General features: G+C 24.6%; 1 protein-coding gene and 1 non-coding gene across 4 annotated transcripts; both read left to right on the top strand.

Annotated features, from left to right (window-relative positions):
• The first annotated feature begins 334 nt into the window (after positions 1 to 334).
• LOC114126215 (transcription termination factor 5, mitochondrial) lies at positions 335 to 5,221 on the top strand. Of its 3 annotated transcripts, none has more exons than XM_027990111.2 (9): positions 335 to 499; positions 1,186 to 1,363; positions 1,624 to 1,721; positions 2,142 to 2,281; positions 2,645 to 2,966; positions 3,575 to 3,742; positions 4,245 to 4,489; positions 4,576 to 4,800; positions 4,860 to 5,221. In XM_027990111.2, exons 2-9 carry the CDS (start codon positions 1,234 to 1,236, stop codon positions 5,116 to 5,118), a joined length of 1,587 nt encoding a protein of 528 aa, XP_027845912.1. In that variant the 5' UTR covers positions 335 to 499; positions 1,186 to 1,233; the 3' UTR covers positions 5,119 to 5,221. The 3 variants fall into 3 exon arrangements, with proteins under 3 accessions (XP_027845912.1, XP_027845911.1, XP_050062851.1); XM_027990110.2 differs by having other exon boundaries at positions 335 to 511; XM_050206894.1 differs by lacking the exon at positions 335 to 499 and adding an exon at positions 622 to 636.
• A 5,745-nt stretch (positions 5,222 to 10,966) lies between these two features.
• Trnap-ugg (transfer RNA proline (anticodon UGG)) lies at positions 10,967 to 11,038 on the top strand. Its single transcript has one exon. It is a non-coding gene; the product is annotated as a tRNA-Pro (tRNA).
• The last annotated feature ends 7,128 nt before the right edge of the window (positions 11,039 to 18,166 follow it).

Below are 18,166 nucleotides of genomic sequence, written 5' to 3'. Positions count from 1 at the left end.
ATCGAACACCGGCACAGATAATATTATCGTATTATAAATATATATATATATTTAGCCATGATCGTATTATACTGTTTCCCGGAATGGATAACTGAGCAAATAACAGTTGTCTTAGATCATATTATAAAATATATTTAACCAAAGAACAAACTTACTCATCTAAGATAGTAAGTTGTACGCACGTTTATTGCGGAGGTACGGTCGGCTCACAGATATACTTGGGTATGTATTTTTATATAACTGTGGGCCGGCTACAATTTACTGTGATAAGAGAAATCAATCGTGTTATCAACAAGTTTGCGCCACTTTATCACTACTTTCACAACACAACGTGATATCAATAAGTAATTGTCGGCTTAAACCTCAATAGCGTGCGACTTTGAATTTTAATAATCTTAAGAGTTGTGCTAGTGGTTTGAGTTTAATGATCAAACGTTCAAAGCTCGAAATTTTAAGCAGCAAGCAGTATTTTTTGCTCACTCATCAAACATAATTATTGGTATTTGTCGTTGTGAGTTTAATTTTGTTTTCGTTATAGAGCCGGTAGTCTATTATTCAAGCTAATTTATTTATTAATTTAAAGTTAAATTTGAGAACAAATAAAAGAATTCTTGGAATTCTTTCTCTCCAATATAGGTAGTATACCTGAATTATTTAAATTTAAAATCCACGGCTAATCAATCATTGATGTTTTGTCGTTTAATAAAGTTAATATTTTTGTCTATTAGGTTTCAAAACTATAACATAAATTATTATTACCTATGTAATAATTCTACAACTCATCGCTTGTTAATGTTGATTATTGAATTTCTGTTTTGATTTACTCAGCTAAGTTATAATTTTTGAAGATTTATGTAATATTACGCCTTAAAAATGATAAAATATGCTCTATAAGAGCATTTACAAGGCATTTATACTAACACTTAAATATCAAGATAGCCATCTAACACAACTTAAATATTAAGAGATTCTCTAAAAGGAATTGTGCTACCCTAAAACATGTTATAGTTACATAAAAATGATTATAATAAAAATAACAAGGTAGATCTTTGAAATAAATAAAATTGTAATAATCTAATACTATAGTTCATGAATACCTAATGAAAACTAATAAATTGAATTATTTTAAACATTCAATTTAACAGGAATGTATTATAATTGTTATAATTGTTTGTTTATTTATAGTTGCAGATTAATAATTCAAGTTGGATAACCATTCAAAAATATTTAACGATGCTTCACAAAGTTATGCATTTTAATTTGAACAAAATGTGTTTTGTACAAAATATTTATCAAACATGTTGTTATTGTGCAACATCTAACATAAACAATGATGTAATACAATTTTTTCAACATAATTTAGGTATTTATTATTTTGTATTATAATATGTAGTGACAACGTAAACTTATTTTCTAACCTCTAATAAAAAAATTATGATAATAAATAAATAAATAAATAATTCAAATTTTATTACGAACTTATTTGCATAATATGCTTAACAAGGGTATCCTTAACTTAAAAATAAACCATGTTATGATTTTTAAGAAAGTGTGTTGTCATTGTTTTATTTAAAACTATGATTTCTTGATTAACGTTTTAATTATTATTATTATTACTTTTAGGTTTACCTGAAAATGAAGTACAGAGAATCGTTAAAAAGTATCCATCATTTCAAAATGATTCATATTCTACTCTGTCTGATAACTTATCTTTATTAATGGTATTTTAATTTGTAATAGAAAATATTATACAAGATATAACTCATCTATTTGACAAACGCAATTATAGTGCAAATGCAATAATTGAATAATGTCAAATAGACGAGTTACACCCTGTATATTTAAATCAATTTTTTTAAGAGATTTGTACTAATTTAAGATATCTATTAATTAGTCAACTTATCTATTTGACATTATTTTTATAATTATATCAAATAAATAAATACAATAATTCATAACAATTGTTTTAAGAAGTTAATTCAAAATATTTAATTTTAATTAAAGATTGAAGTACTTAAAAAATGTGTTATCGAATTGAACTATTATTGGTAACTTAATTATATTAAATCTGTGAATGTTTGTTAATTAAATTGTTATTGTTATGGTCCATGAGCTATTTTGTTTTTATTTATTTGTTTTAGGGTTTTGGATTTTCCAAAGACGATATTATCAAAAAAATTCAAATATTAACACTTCATTCAATTACTATTAAAAATTATGCTATGCTTTTAGAAGAAGGAGGTTTTACAAAACATAAAATTGATTCAAAAGCAATATTAAGGTACATAGCTTACTATATATATGTATTTTTAATTATAGCTATTTTATTATTTATCTCTTACATATCATTATTTTTTTGTCATCTATTAGAAATTTTTGTTATTTTGATGCTTATATTTTTAGACTTCTGTTATCATATTTTTGTTTTGTGTTCATCTTATTTTTTAAATACTCTTTGTACACAATGCTTTTTTTTATTGTTACACATAGGATTTTCGCAATTTAAATGTTGAATTTTCATATTTTTTTCTTGTAGCGTATTATTAAGAAAAGAGAAAAAATAGTTATTGGTTCAATGTTAAATATTATTTATTTTTATTATTTTTATTATTCATAGCTAACCTATTTTTTTTTTTTATCATAGATTTAAATTTATATCAAAAAAGTCTATTCAGTCATTAAAAAATGAAAACTTCATTCATAAACATATTGATGTTGGCCATCATATATTGTCATTTATTCAATTTCCAATTGAATTATATCCAGGAAATTGTGATGAGTCTCTTTCATGGATTCAAGTTCAGAAAAATATATTTAAATTATATGTTGGATGGAAAATAAAAATGAACATGGAAAACATAAAATATGCACAAACTATTTATCACAGACTATGTAATAAAAGTTACAGACTTATGGATAGAAGTATTGATATTTTACTTAATGAATTAAATTTTACTGAAGAAAAGGTAGGTTCTAAGTGATTTTAAAGCATATGCATCTTTTTTTTTTTGTATATGAGATAAAAATTTAATTTGTGTACATACGTTTTGTTTTATGTTATTCTGATTCTAAATAAGCCAATATATTTTTGCTTTTTTTATGTAAGTGTCTTTGTTGCTTTTTTCAGTTATTCCAGTTATAGAATTTTTATATGTTAATTATGCTATAGTAATAAAAAAAATTGAATTAATAAAAAATGTAAAATCTGGAATACGAACTAAATAATTATTATTTTCACTGTATGCTTGATGATAATTAAATGTATTAAATGTATAGATAATCCATCTACAGACAGCCTACAGGTTGATAGCTTCTATCGGATAATGTAGTCAGTTTCACTACTCTAAATCTAGGAAAATATATGGTAGATAATTCGTTTTTTTTTAATTTAAATTAATTTTTCAATTTTTTTTATTCAATTTTGTAACTAGTTCATGTTCATTTTTGGTTATGCTTAGTTTTGCTTTTTTTAAAAATAAATATACTTTTTTTTAAATTTAAAACTTGTGCTTTTTTGTTATTTATTATACTTTAAAATCCGATATCTACTAATAAGTTTATTTATTTTGTACAGATTAGAAGACATTCTTATTTAATACATAGTGATCCTGATAATACGCGGGCAATTTTAGATAACTTTAAAAATCTTTGTGGTATAGATACAAAATTAATTTTAAGCAAGCATCCCAAAATAATTATTACTCCGTGGAATACAATTGGACAGATTAGAAAACATTTTGAGGTACTTGAAACTTGTATATTTTAGAATAATATTTTAGTGCTTAAATATTTTATTACTTATGTCTACAATTGAATTAATAATTAACATAAAATATCATTGAATAAATAAATTAGTATGTTATTATGAATATACCTTGAATTATTAAGATGTGCTGTCTAGGATTAAAAAAATAAATTATTAATTCAATTCATTTGTATGATGAATAATGAACACTTACCAAACCAGAAAACTAACATAATATTTAATAACAAAAATAGTATAATCTCAATAAATAACTTACTATTTTTTTTTCAGTTATGAATTCAGAATCATTATATTAAGCATGTAGAACGCCACACCTACATTTTTTGTTTTTCTTGAATTAAGTATGAATTGTTTAGCTTAAATTTGATATATTATGCAATTGTAAGTCGGAGACAACAAATGTGGGTGTATCGTGCTCTTAATATACAATATGTATATCTGTTTAAAATATTATAAATGTAATATTTTTGTATTACAGGATTTTGGAATTCCCGAGTCTTCAATACTTAAAGCACCTGAAATTTATACATTAGGAAGTAATACTGTTTATGAAAGATTATGTAAATTAAAAGAAACACCAGAGTTGGCATCATTTATAAACAATCCACAAGTTGCTAGACTTATTTACTACCATACAAAAGTAAATTCACGTTTGAAGTACTTACAAAGCAAAAATTGTGTATCATTAAATTTATTAGTTACAAACAATTATTCATTTAACAGGTTCTTACATAAATCTTTATTTTTGTATGATTTTATTGTATTATATTTAATAATATACAGTTATTTAATTTTATTGTGTCTAATAGATTTAATTGCAATGGCAATGACAAAGGGAAGACTAACGATATAATGATATATTTGACAAAAGAATTGGGAGAAAGTAAAAACAAGTTACGTTCATTATTAGAACGTCATCCATATTGGCAATATATTTCTTTGTTAACAATACGAAAATCTTTTGAGTTTCTTAAAAAGAATAATTTCACTAAGGACCAATTATGCCATTGCTCACAGATTTTATTATACCCAGTGTAATATAACTATTTGAAAAGTTAAATATTTTTTTTATACATATTTATTTAATTTTTAGACATAAAATTAAAGATGCATTGGTAATCACTGAAAAAATGAAGAACGTCTCCTATTTACGAAATACGTCCGGATCTATTAAATCTGAATATTTATTACCATTAGTACTGTATAATTTAGAAAAGGATTATCATTTTTCTGGCGACGGTGTTTGGAATACCAACGAGAAAACTAAAAAAATACGGTTGTCAGATTCTCCTAAAGCCATATTTGAGGATACAGAAGAATTAGATCATGAACCATCAACTAAATTACTTTGATAGATTGTATGTTTATAGTAATCATGTTAAGTGTTAATAAATACGTATAAATAGGATTACACAAAAAATTGGCAATATAAAATGTGTTAATTTATTCTTTAAATTGTTGTAGTGTTAATTAATTGAAAACACTTAATGATGATTTGACTTAAAGTTTGACTAATTTTTATCATTTTACTCAATTGTTAACTGTTACAAGGTCAAGTATGAAATTGAAGTGCACCTAATTTCATATTATATTTAATTCGGAATTTATTAATTTCTTATAAACCATACTTTTTAAAATGAACTTTTGAACTAATTTTTTTTTTTAATTAAAAAATTTGACTAGAGAACATTGATAATGTTTTATTTTTTAAGTTTGATCATATTTAATCTGAATACATAAAATTGAAACTGCTGAACATTTATAATGGTATGGTTTTTAAGACAGAGATAACATGACATATTTTAATTTCTTAAATTTTTTATGGCTCAAAATAGCAATTTGTAGTATATTAATTTATCCTGTAAAATTTTTTAATTTTTATGATTTTCTGTTGTCAATCCCACTGAACAATATTTTAATTTACTCTGATAAAATTTAATCAATTGATTAAATTTTAGTTGAAAACATTTATCGTTTGTATACATATCTATCTAATCACCAATCTTAGTATTGTATATTTGCATTTATATATATAATATTATATATAAATTGGTATTTGATAATGTTCATGTATATTATAAACCATTTAGCTTATTGCCTTGTGGCAAGTTACCATAAATAATACATTTTTGCTTCTGGTGTTTATTTAATACCTATTAAACATTTGTGTCTTATTATCTTATTTACTAGTAATTCGTTTAAAATTATTTTTTGAGATATAAAAATTTAATAAAATGTTTACAAGTTCAGTATGAATGGTTAACTATATCAAATACTACTATTGATATAATACAGTCTTTCTTATATATTGTGCAGTTGTGGGACCTAGGATTTTGTTTTGGAAGCTTTAAATTTTCTTAAATTTGTTTCTTGTTCTATGCAAAATATAATAATAACTTAATATAATATATAATAATAGAAATTTAAACATAATTTTATATTAAAAAAGATTTATGTTAATTGTTGTTCTTTTAGTTTAAACAGTATTTTATATGTTCAAAATTATTCATCACAATACTTAAAACTTAGAGTTTTAATATATAATATGGTAAATTTCAGCCTTAAACCAATGAATGTATAGTTATTATATATTACCTACATGGTTTTAACCCAAATCAGTTTTAACGACTAAAAATAAACATCGACATCAATAAAATATCTACATAGTATAGCAAGTTAGATAATAATTAATATTTTTCTATTTTAATTTATACATAAATATAATAAATAGTTTTAAATTTAACTAAAATTGAATTTAAATTAATGAAATATTTTGATGTAGTTATCAACATTTTAAATTTTAATTGAATTAGTTGGAATTAATAAAATATAATAAATTTTATTTCAAATAGCAAATCTTTTGTTTAAATCAAGTACCTATTTTCTATAATGAAAAGTGAGTATACAAATAATTGTTTTTAAGTATTATTATAATGTTTTGAAAATAAGAAGAGGTTGTAAATGTATGATAAATAATATTGTAGATGTTGCTCAAGCTCTTCAAGTTCAAATGCACCTAGTTATGCATATTATGGGCTTTGTTAATGAAGTTAATAGCAAATTATAAATATATTATAGAATTATATATGTAGGTACTTGGAGAAATATATTTCATTCAATTGTACAAAGCAAATAAAGTTAACATATTATACTCACAATAATAATACTACTCTTATAAGTAATTAAATTTATTCATTACTTACCTATATAATACTAAAAGTTAAAATAGTTTTTATTAACCAGCTTTTATGTTTTAAACATGGTTTGAAAAAAAAAATATTCAATGTAATTTAATAGAATAGTTAAGTTATAAATTGTTAAATTTGTATACTGCCACAATACATATATGGTGTATACTGTATGTATTGTATTCTAAAATTATAACATACGAGTAGTAAGTACCTATGTTGGAAGTACAATGAAACATCATATGATTACATTGTAGGTAACAACAATATTATATTTTAAAGCAAAGGTGGAGTCGGAAATATTTTTCAGGATATTAATTGCCCCTCTCATCCCCTCATTTACCACGAGTAATAGGTACATATAATATATCATATGATAAGTACCATTATAGTCTATAGGCATTTATATTGTTTCTGCTGCAACCTATGAATAACAAAATAAAAAAAGTGGGCAAGTGGGTACCGTTCTGCTGTACATTAGGGGTTGGAGTTGACCTCGGACTAGGGTAGGTTAAATTTGAATGCAATGATAAGTATCATTGTATACGAAAAACGATTCTGAACGAAGATGATTTGTCAGCCTAGGATATAATTTCCAGTGGTTGGTGAAAAAGGTGGTTTATGTTTTAATGGCCTGAATACACCAAAATGTAAGTTCTTTTATAATTATTGTAAGCTAAACTTATGAAAAATCTTGTATTAAATTTTCAACTCTTAGCTACCTATACAAACATTTTTATGAATTATACCTACAAAATAATTTGCAAATATTCATAATTTTGACGAATTTTCGTCAAAATTTGAACTTCAAATACTTATAAAAAAAAATTATGCCTATGTATTCTTATAATTTTTTAATCACTATAAGAATAACATATGAGGAACTTTGTATAAAATTTTCAAGTATTTTGATAGGGCCAAAAAAATTTAATCGACATTTAAAAAAAAAATTTTCAGAAAAATTGAAAATTTCAGTTGTCTATAAATAGCTCAAAAAAACTCAAAATATTTTGAAAATTAAACCATGTAAGGAAAATGTCAATCTTAATAACTGGTAAAATTTTCAAGTATCTACGACTTATACTTTTTGAGTAATAACAAATATTTAAAATCGTTTGAGGATAAATCGTTATCGTTACGCGATTTCGTAAAAATTTAAAATTCAAACGCACTTAAAATTTTTCTTATAATGATGCTTCGAGTTTTCTCTATAGATACTTGAAGGAAAACTTATGGAAAACTTAGTGTTGTACTTTCAATTCTTAGTTATTAACAAAAAAATTTTTAAGATTTTTCAACTTCAAAATTACTTGCAAATTTTCGCGTTTTCGACAGATTTTGTAAAAATTTGAACTATAAACGCTTATAAAAAAAAATTGTGACCAACGATTTTTAATTTTTTTTAGCTACAATAAAAACAACTCATAAGGAACCTTGTATTACATTTTCAAGGTTTTTGGTCTTTCAACATTTTTTTACCGACACTTCAAAAAAAAAATTTGCATAAAAATCGAAAATTTCAGTGGTCTATAAATAACTCAAAAAAAGTCAAAATTTTTTGAAAATTTAACTGTATATAGATAACACTAACATAAACATTTGGTGAAAATTTCAAGTATTTACAGTGATTATTTTTTGAATTACAACCATATAAAAAAATCTATTCGGTCGAAAACTGGTTTTGCGTAAAAATTCCCGTTTTTCCGTCATTTTTTTTTGTTTTTCTCGATTTTTTTGAAAACTGTTGGAAAATGTTTACTTTTTACCTCTATAATGCACCAAGGATATTCACTTTTCCATCGAAAACCACCCCCGAAGTAATGAAATTATCTATTACTGCATCAGCAGTAACATTGACTGCCATTTCTTGTTTAATCTGTTTTGCTTCATTGTAGATCTCAATTTAGATTTAACTAAGCCAACTTGAGACAATTTAGAAAAAGACCTCACACAAGTACAGTTTGTTAGTGGGATCACTACAAACTTTTGAATACCTACCTAACATTAAAAAATTGGTTAAACTATTTATAATTAATTATTATTATTATTTTTGAGTTAATTTAACCATATTTTAGATTCTGAACGGAGTGATGAATGTATTGATTCTACAATGATGTGTATTTTTGTTTTTTTTGTTTTTTGTATCTGTGTACAGCATAAATAGTCGAAATAATGCTTAAATTTCAAACTTTGGGGTTGGTTTCCGATGACAAAGTGAATATCCTTGGTTCATTACAGAGGTCTAAACTAAACATTTTCCAATAGTTTTCAAAAAAATTGAGAAAAACCAAAAAAAAAAGACGGAAAAACGGGAATTTTTACGCAAATCGACCAAATCGATTTTATGGTTATAACTCAAAAACTGATCATTGTAAATACTTGAAATTTTCACTTTATGTTTATATTACTGTTATCAATACATGGCTAAATTTTTAAAATATTTTGACTTTTTTTGAGTTATTTATAGACAACTGAAATTTTCGATTTTTCTGAGCATTTTTTTATCAGCATTTAAAAAAAAAATTTAATACAAGGTTCCTTATGAGTTTTTCTTACTGTAGTTAAGAAAAATCAAAAATCGTTAGTCACAGTTTTTTTTATATGCGTTTATAGTTCAAATTTTTACGAAATATATCAAAATCGCGAAAATTCACAAGTAATGTTGTAGTTGAAAAATCATAAAAATTTTTATATTTATATTCAAGGTCAAAAAATTCAACACTAAGTTTTCAATAAGTTTTCCTTCAAATAGCTATAGAGAAAACTCGAAACATCATAATAGGAAAAATGTTATGTGCGTTTGAATTTTAAATGCTTACGAAATTGCGTAACGGTAACGAATTATCTTCAAACGAAATGAAATATTTGTTATAATTCAAAAAGTATAAGTCGTAGATGCTTAAAAATTTTTTAGATTAGCATTTTCTTTACACGATTTAATTTTCAAAATTAATTGTATGTATTTAATCATATCAATTTTATAAGCGATTATAGTTTAAATTTTTATGAAACATGTCAAAATCACAAAAATTTACAAGTAATTTTGTATTTGAAAAATCATAGCATTTTCCGTATTTATAACTAAGGTTAAAAAATTCAACACTAAATTGATCATAGGTTTCCCTTCAAATAGATATAGAGAAAATTCAAAGTATTAGTACAGGAAAAATTTTATGTAGGTACTATTATATGAGCATTTGAATTTTAAATTTTTACGAAATTGCGTAGCGATAATGATTTTAAATATTTGTTATTATTTAAAAAGTACGTCGTAGATACTTGAAAAATTAACCAGTTATTTAGATTGACATTTTCTTAACACAATTTAATTTTCAAAATATTTGCTTATTTTAATGCTATTTATAGGCATTTAAAATATTTGTGTTTGTTTAGTTTTTTTTTTATAAATATCGATAAAATTTTTTTGGCACAGTCAAAATACTTGAAAATGTAATAAAAAGTTCCTCATAAGTTAGTCTTATAGCGATTCAAAAATTATAAGAATATAATGGCACAATTTTTTTTATTAGCATTTGAAGTTCAAATATTGACAACACTTCGTCAAAATCATGAATATTTGTAAATTATTTTGTAGGTATAATTCATAAAAATTTTTGGATAAATAGCTTAGAGTTGAAAATTGAATACCAGATTTTCCATAAGTTTAGCTTACAATAATTATAAAAGAACTTAAATTTTGGTGTATTTAGGCCATTAAAACATAAACCACCTTTTTCACCAATCACTGGAAATTATATCCTAGGCTGACAAATCATCTTCGTTCAGAATCGTTTTATACCTACTTATCATTGGATTCAATTTTAACACTGCTATAGTAGGTATATAATAGTGATCCATACGGTATCTAATGTATAGCAAAGCGGTACCCACTTACCCACTTTTTGTTTGTTTGTTTGTACATTCTCTCATCTAATCACTCGTGCTAGTAGGAGAAATTATACAGCAGTCGGATCATTTCATTAAGTGACCGTTCACTTTAACTACGTATCCCGGCCTGTTGGTCTAGGGGTATGATTCTCGCTTTGGGTGCGAGAGGTCCCGGGTTCAAATCCCGGACAGGCCCAATAATAAATTTTTTCGAAATTTTTTTGTCATTTTCGAGTGTGGTTATATCGTCACAATGTAATACAAATAAATAAATTTTAGTTTTACATAATAATATCATTGCTCTATTCACTCTTTTTTGTTATTTAAACTGTCTTTATTAAGAATCTTAGTATTATTTTTTAATAGATTTTCTACTATTTTGAATAATATTAATAATATCTGCATGGTCCAAAAATCATTTTTCTTTCGAGAAAATTTAACATTATTTTTTTGTTTCCTTGAGAATTGAGATGCCACGTTTCTGAGCCATATAGTACCACAGTACCACCGGATTGTATTAATGTCATTTTATCTATACTTTTAAGTTTTTTATGTAGTTTTTGAACTTATTCTTAGAACATAATTATTTATTTAAGTAGTAGCAAATACCTAAGTTTAAGCCTGATAATAATCTCTACTTGTACTATTATGACATTATAGCCATGAGTTAATAATAACTCAGAATAATCAAAGTGTAATGATATTCTCTTAAAGCTGTGGGTTTTTACTTTCACTATTTCCCCTTGTTGGCAATTGACCTCTCTTTCAATATTATACACATTATACACATTTAAATTATAATGTAATAATACCTAACATATACCTAATAATAAATTGTTTATTTGTAGATCAACTGTCTTTTCACTCAATGTTTATGAGTTTCTGGCACTATGTAAGTTGTTGCCTCAACTTCTTCATTATTCCTTACTTCCTACAATCCTACATGTTGTTAGGTAGGTACCTACCTGATTGTTGTGTTTATAATAAACGTATAAGGTACTTTGTGAAATATGTATACTTACGTTGTATGTTGGTTATATAAAATAGTTAGGTACCTAGGCATGTGATTATCTTATGTGAAACTGAAATAGTTTGTGTATTATGGAGACAGATAGGCATAGGTACCGATCATCATTTATTAGTGTTAAGTCACTAAGTACTAAAGTAATGTATGGCTATTACACAGACTTGTAGCGAGGAGCTTTACCATTACTACTCACATACTTGCACTATTTCCACATACGCTTATTTAATTTAAAACATAATATGTTATGAATCGAGAGAAAGTTTATGTGTATTGTTGAAGAAATTTTTATTGTAATCAGTTAGTATACCGACTATAACCTACCTACTTGAAAAATGGAAGGTACATTAATTTAAACCCTGAAGACGTTTGGGTTTGAATTTTCATTTAAGTTTTTTTCTAATGTTAAAATGCATGCCTTATTGGCTGGTAAACTATTCTCCTGAGCACAATTACAAATTATTATGATTCATAAAACGTTCATTCGTTTATAAGAAAAAATCTGTTATATTTTGGACTATTTATACGAAGAAAACATTCAAATAGGTAAATATGTTTTATGTTGGTATTTTGAAAGCGAGTAAATATAAATGCCAAAATCTATTTTTAAGCAAAGATTTGTAATAATTTAATAATTTATAACTCAAACAACAATATACAATTTTTGAAGTTATAAATTATTTGGGTTAGCCGAGAGTGCTTATTTAAAACTCGAAGCCCCCAGTACCGGTCTATATGTGCTTATATTTAGATAGGTTCTTCATATTTTTTTTACTATTCATTTAAAATATTGATTTTATTAATTTGTATAATGCACGTTATTGCATTATATATAAGCATACAGAATTACAGCTGAGTAGATGAATACCTTTTAAAAACCTTGGCAGGAAGTAATATATGAATAATAACTGCCGAAATAGAATTTTCAGGGTTGATACGAATATTTTGCATAATAATGTAATGTGTATTTTCTAATGAAATGAAAATTAGGTCATCATTTCCGTTACAAAGTCTTTATAGGGATAATTTTATTACAAATTATTAGTTATTATATAATTTATAGTCATAATTATGAAGTACGGAAACCGGAAACCAGTAAGTCAGGAGTATCGGTGACGGGTGAATATATAACTGGAATATCTACCTTATTAGTAAGTTGCGCTCCGTAAAATATGTGTACACCGATTGCGTCTCATTATATTATTATTAGTCTGGTAATACAATTTTTTTTTCGTTTTTAGGTGTTCTCCATAGTGTATTTATAGTGGGGGTCTTGGGTTCTGATAAAATGTTGCGAAATATATTAGGTAATAACTTATGTTATAAATAACGATAAACACGGATGGATTTTTTTTCTTGAATAATTAATTATATTCAACTTGAAGTGAATAACTACCAAAATTGCCAACGAAATCGGATTAAAAAATTATAAATAAATGAAAATAAAATAACAATATAATATAAACCTAACTTTCGACAGACATGTTTGATTGATTTACGATTAAATATTTTATTATATTATAGGGCACATTGACTGTTGATTAGATTCAACACGTATATTTGCTTTTTCGTTACATTATAAAAATATATTATACATTCAACAAATGATCGTTATTTATTTAACTGTTATTGGTTGTTTTAAAACTCCCGATTAAAATCCACGGATTGCGTTTTTCGATGATAAGTATAGGTAGGTACTAAACTTTTTTACGGGATGCAACTCATGTACGCTCCCAATATAACAGAGATTGAATGGTATAATGTATATACGAACGCATCATACGTGCGTGACAACGCCACACGTTCTTATAGTTGTATGATGAGTTTTCTGTTATATACAACTATTATATTTGTAGATATTTTCACTTGGTCACGCTCGTAGTTTTAAAGCATCAATACACAATATACATTGGGTGGGAGTGTTGAGGTGATAAATAGTCAATAGTGCGCGTGAGGTCCTATTCGTAAGAAATTTCTATTAACGATCTCCCCGAAAGTCGCATAGGCGCACGACTATTTTTATTGTCCAAACTTTGGCCATTTGAGAACCATTTCTACAGTGAAAATCTGACGGGCAACTTTTCGAATTTCCATTTGGGATTCCCCTCGAGAGACATTTGCGAACCCCGTGCACACTTCCGCATTCTCGTTTGCAGTTAAATATCGTTTTAAATATTATTATCTGACCAGTGACCGGCCCCACAACAGTATAATATATTGTTATTGTTCACGTACAAGCCGTCGACCAGTTGTGTGCTTATTTTTTTGTTTATTTCTTCACTTAAATAAAATGGTTTTATTTGTTCCATCAATTTGACTTTGAGTGGACAGATAAAATAGTATTTTCATAATATTATATTTCACTATATTGTTGTGTCATACATTAATATGATCATTATTTAATATTTAGATAAGGGCCATACATAAAATAATAATAATAATATACATTTGTTCAGTGTTTATTAAAAAAGTAAAAAAACGAACCAAAAAAATCATTTGAGTATTCCATACTACTTACCTTGAATAGTGTTTTTTGGCCCACAAACAATCTCAACGTCAATAGAAAAAATAATAAATAAACATTAATAAGTAGTATAGTTGGTGTAATTAACACTAAATTTTAAAAACATATTTATCATACCTATCTACCGAATATTTTTATTATGTGGTTTTATTCATTTCAATCTCCAATTTATATGATTAGAAACAAATACATAATTTTTTATTTAAATATATATTTTTATTGTTAATTGCAATTGTAAAATTAATTGATTGATAATTTAGATTTTAGTGATTTGAAAATATGTATTAAATACCAATGCAGAGTTAGTTTTTTATGATTAATAGTATAATGGAAATTTCCAAACCAACTAAAAAAGGTACTAAATAAAATATTTTAAAGATAAAATCGTGTTAGGAATTTAAAAAAATAATATGTAATCAAACATGTTGATAAAAATATAATTAATAAATAAGCCAGTTTAAATATTCAAGGTGAGTCATATATTTTTCTTAATATAAATTCAAAAATTTTTTTTGATTTATTTACATCAAGATACAAATATTTTTTTTAAAAATTATTAACAATAATTATTTCTAAAATAATTTAAATTCAACATAGTCTAAAGTACTTATAATATATTATATTGTATTAAAAAGAAAATACATTCAATATTATAATGTTAAACTAGATAATAAGCTAAACCATAAAGATATTTTATAGAAAAGTACTCAAGGAAACTACTTACTTAAAAAATGTTTTTCAAACTTGTTGTATGTCAAAAATGTGTTAATATTTAGTATCTTACAAGTTACAATTTTTTAATATTTTCAATAGATAATAATGTTTATTAAAAAAAAAAAAAAACGTCCATTTATTACATGATAATTGCATAGGTATCATTATTAAATTATCATATTTACATATTATATTTTTGGTGTGTGTTTAAACAGTAAGCAGAATAAATCTTTTATTCAGATAAAAATCACAAATACACATTATTATGATTTCTGCAACACAAAAATTGTTGTAATCTGAAATTCGGAATTACAAAGACAGAAAGATATATTATTTGAATATGTTTAGATTACAATTGTTTTAAATGTTTAAAGTTAAGTTGTAAGTTCCTAGGTTTTGAGAACCATTAACTATATTTTGTCTTTGTCTATTTCCAAGAAAATACGTGTCACGTCATTATTATACTGTAATAATGAAAAAATGAAAATTTTTGAGTGTAAACATTTTTAGAATCTGTGTGTAATTAAATAAATTACATTTCATAAATTAATAGGTTATGACGCTATGTAGGGAGGTACCTAATTTATTATGGGTAGTAAAATTATTATTTTACTTGATTTTTTTTCTTTTACAATATTAGGTATAATATTATTATCATCATCGAAAGTTAATATATTTTTTTATACCAATAAAGTGGTTATAAATAAATTTGGTTAAATAATTAATGAATGAATAAGTTATATTCAAAAAACGCATTACCATTCACCATGTTAATAATATAATTATTCCAAGTTATTGAACATGTACTTTTTACAATTTTCTTTGTTTTAAAACAATTTAAATTAAATTCACACACTTTGTTTTATAAATATCTTTTATATTATAATATATAAATTAATTTTCTGTTTTCAGAAAATAAGTGGGTATACATTTCAATTTTGAAACTGAACTTTGATTGGAGAACTAAATAATAGGTATGTAACTCACGTATTAAAATAACACAATTTTTACGCTAATTTATGACTTAAACATTAAAAGTGGTTTGACTTAAAATTATATAAATTCAAATATTTACGTATACTATCTAATACCATAATAATTTATAACTTATACATTTTATGAAATAGAAATTACATGAAAACATGTGTTTTATAAATATCTTATCTTCAAGTTAAACTATATTATATGGGTATAGTAAAAATGTAAGTAGGTACTTACACAACATTTTTTAAAAATAATACTTTAATTGTTTACGAAAGTTATGTTATTCATACGAGTTTAATTTGACAGTTATTTAATAATAAATTAATATACATTTAATAGTTAATATGAAATTATATTTATCATTTTCATAGTTGTTGATTTCTACGATCGTCATTATTTTATGCAGCTCGCAGAAACGCAGTAATAGTTTTTGGGTCTGTTACAGCATCAATGAGGTCTAAATTATCCCTCTTTGAAAATAAGCTAAATTTATGTCAAAAGATATTAAATTAGTTTTCTCAGTGGTATTATTAATTTATAGTTTTTAGACATGTAATATAATTTTAATATTATTAGGTTAGAGTGACCCAACTATAATATCCAATTTTGATATCATAATTTGTCTAATATAATATTAGTAGAGTATCAAACGTTAATTATTATGAATTAATCAATACATATAATAATTTCTACTTTAGACGAATATAATGTATAATAAGTATTCAAAAATAATAAATATGGAGGTAAGTATTAAGTAACGTTTTTATCAAAATTGTATGATGTTTCTTAATGAATTGTTTTATTTTTTTTTTAGTAGGTGTAGAATGTAGATATCTATTTTACTTAAGTTATAAGTGCAGCGTCACAGTATAAACATAATTTGAATTTAATAAAATGTATAAAAAATGTCATGTGTTAATATAGTAGGAAGTTAAAATGTTTTAAAATCAAAAAAACGTAATTATACCACAATGTTGAAGAAATAACGAACGTGTTTTGAATTTATTTATACTACGAGTATGTTGATTATCATCTCTTAGCTAAATTAATGGGTTTTTTTTTCAAATGTTTTAAACGTCTAGTTATCATATTTAGTTTAAGATGGTTTAGATATGTAATATTTTTTAATATTATGTTATCTTTAATATTGTGAATTCTCCTAAAAATATGTATGAAGTATTTGATTTAAACAATTGACATGGAAACATTTGGAACACACTCAAAAACATTTAAAACTAATTTTACTAAATGCTCGACCTTTTATTATATGACGCAGAATTACTAATGTGAACAAATTATTCTTGTATGACAGTAAGGTCTTAGGTGGGGATCGGGGTAAGGGCTTACCCGAGGGACGTTTTCAAAGAGCTGGTGAAACAAAAATACTATTGTATTAAAATGTCGACACAAACAATAGTCACGTAATAACGTGGTAAACGATTGAAACCATTTCAGATGTCTGCCTTTATGAGAAGATTTATTTTGCAATATTACTTCTACAATAACATAAAATACACGTCTTATTATTCATTTCAATTTCTAATTGAATCGTTATGTTTTTAATTATTAGCTCACTCATACTGTCCATTATTGGCTTAAAGTTCGTCGCGCTCACTGTTTTATTATGTTCTAAAGTGTTTTATCATCATTAAGCACCTTTTAAATTTATTTCAAAGTTTTTAAGAAAACAGATATAGACATATTGTATTATAGCAATATAACTTATGGTTCAGCGTCTAAGAGAACATTATGTCTTCCAAAATGAGATTACAAACGTGGGTTGACGTATATATTATATATTTAATATTTATGTATCATTATGTACGTGAATGTGAGAGTTGTCATTGATCATATTATATACCATTAAATTCAAAAATTATTCTGTAGATAGTTCATCTGTCATTTCACAAAGTAGTACATGTCTGTAACTGACTTCACGTAGATTATAAAATAAACAAATAAACTGTAATTAAGATATATCTCAGTGTTTAGGAAAAAGGTAAAACAAAAAGAAAAATATTATTTTAATTGGTGTACTCAATTTTTATTTGTTAACCAAGGTTTAGGTTATTAGATAG

Source organism: Aphis gossypii, chromosome X (genome assembly GCF_020184175.1).
Source record: "Aphis gossypii isolate Hap1 chromosome X, ASM2018417v2, whole genome shotgun sequence".
Lineage (NCBI taxonomy): Eukaryota > Metazoa > Arthropoda > Insecta > Hemiptera > Aphididae > Aphis > Aphis gossypii.
Note: the sequence above shows the minus strand (reverse complement) of the source record. Positions and strands in the feature narration are given on the sequence as shown.

Excerpts from the sequence above, each read along its gene's own strand:
- LOC114126215 (XM_027990111.2), top strand. The coding sequence starts at position 1,234 with ATGCTTCACAAAGTTATGCATTTTAATTTGAACAAAATGTGTTTTGTA. Across the intron at positions 1,364-1,623 it reads ATTTTTTCAACATAATTTAG|GTTTACCTGAAAATGAAGTA; the intron begins GTATTTATTATT and ends TATTACTTTTAG. Across the intron at positions 4,490-4,575 it reads AACAATTATTCATTTAACAG|ATTTAATTGCAATGGCAATG; the intron begins GTTCTTACATAA and ends TGTGTCTAATAG.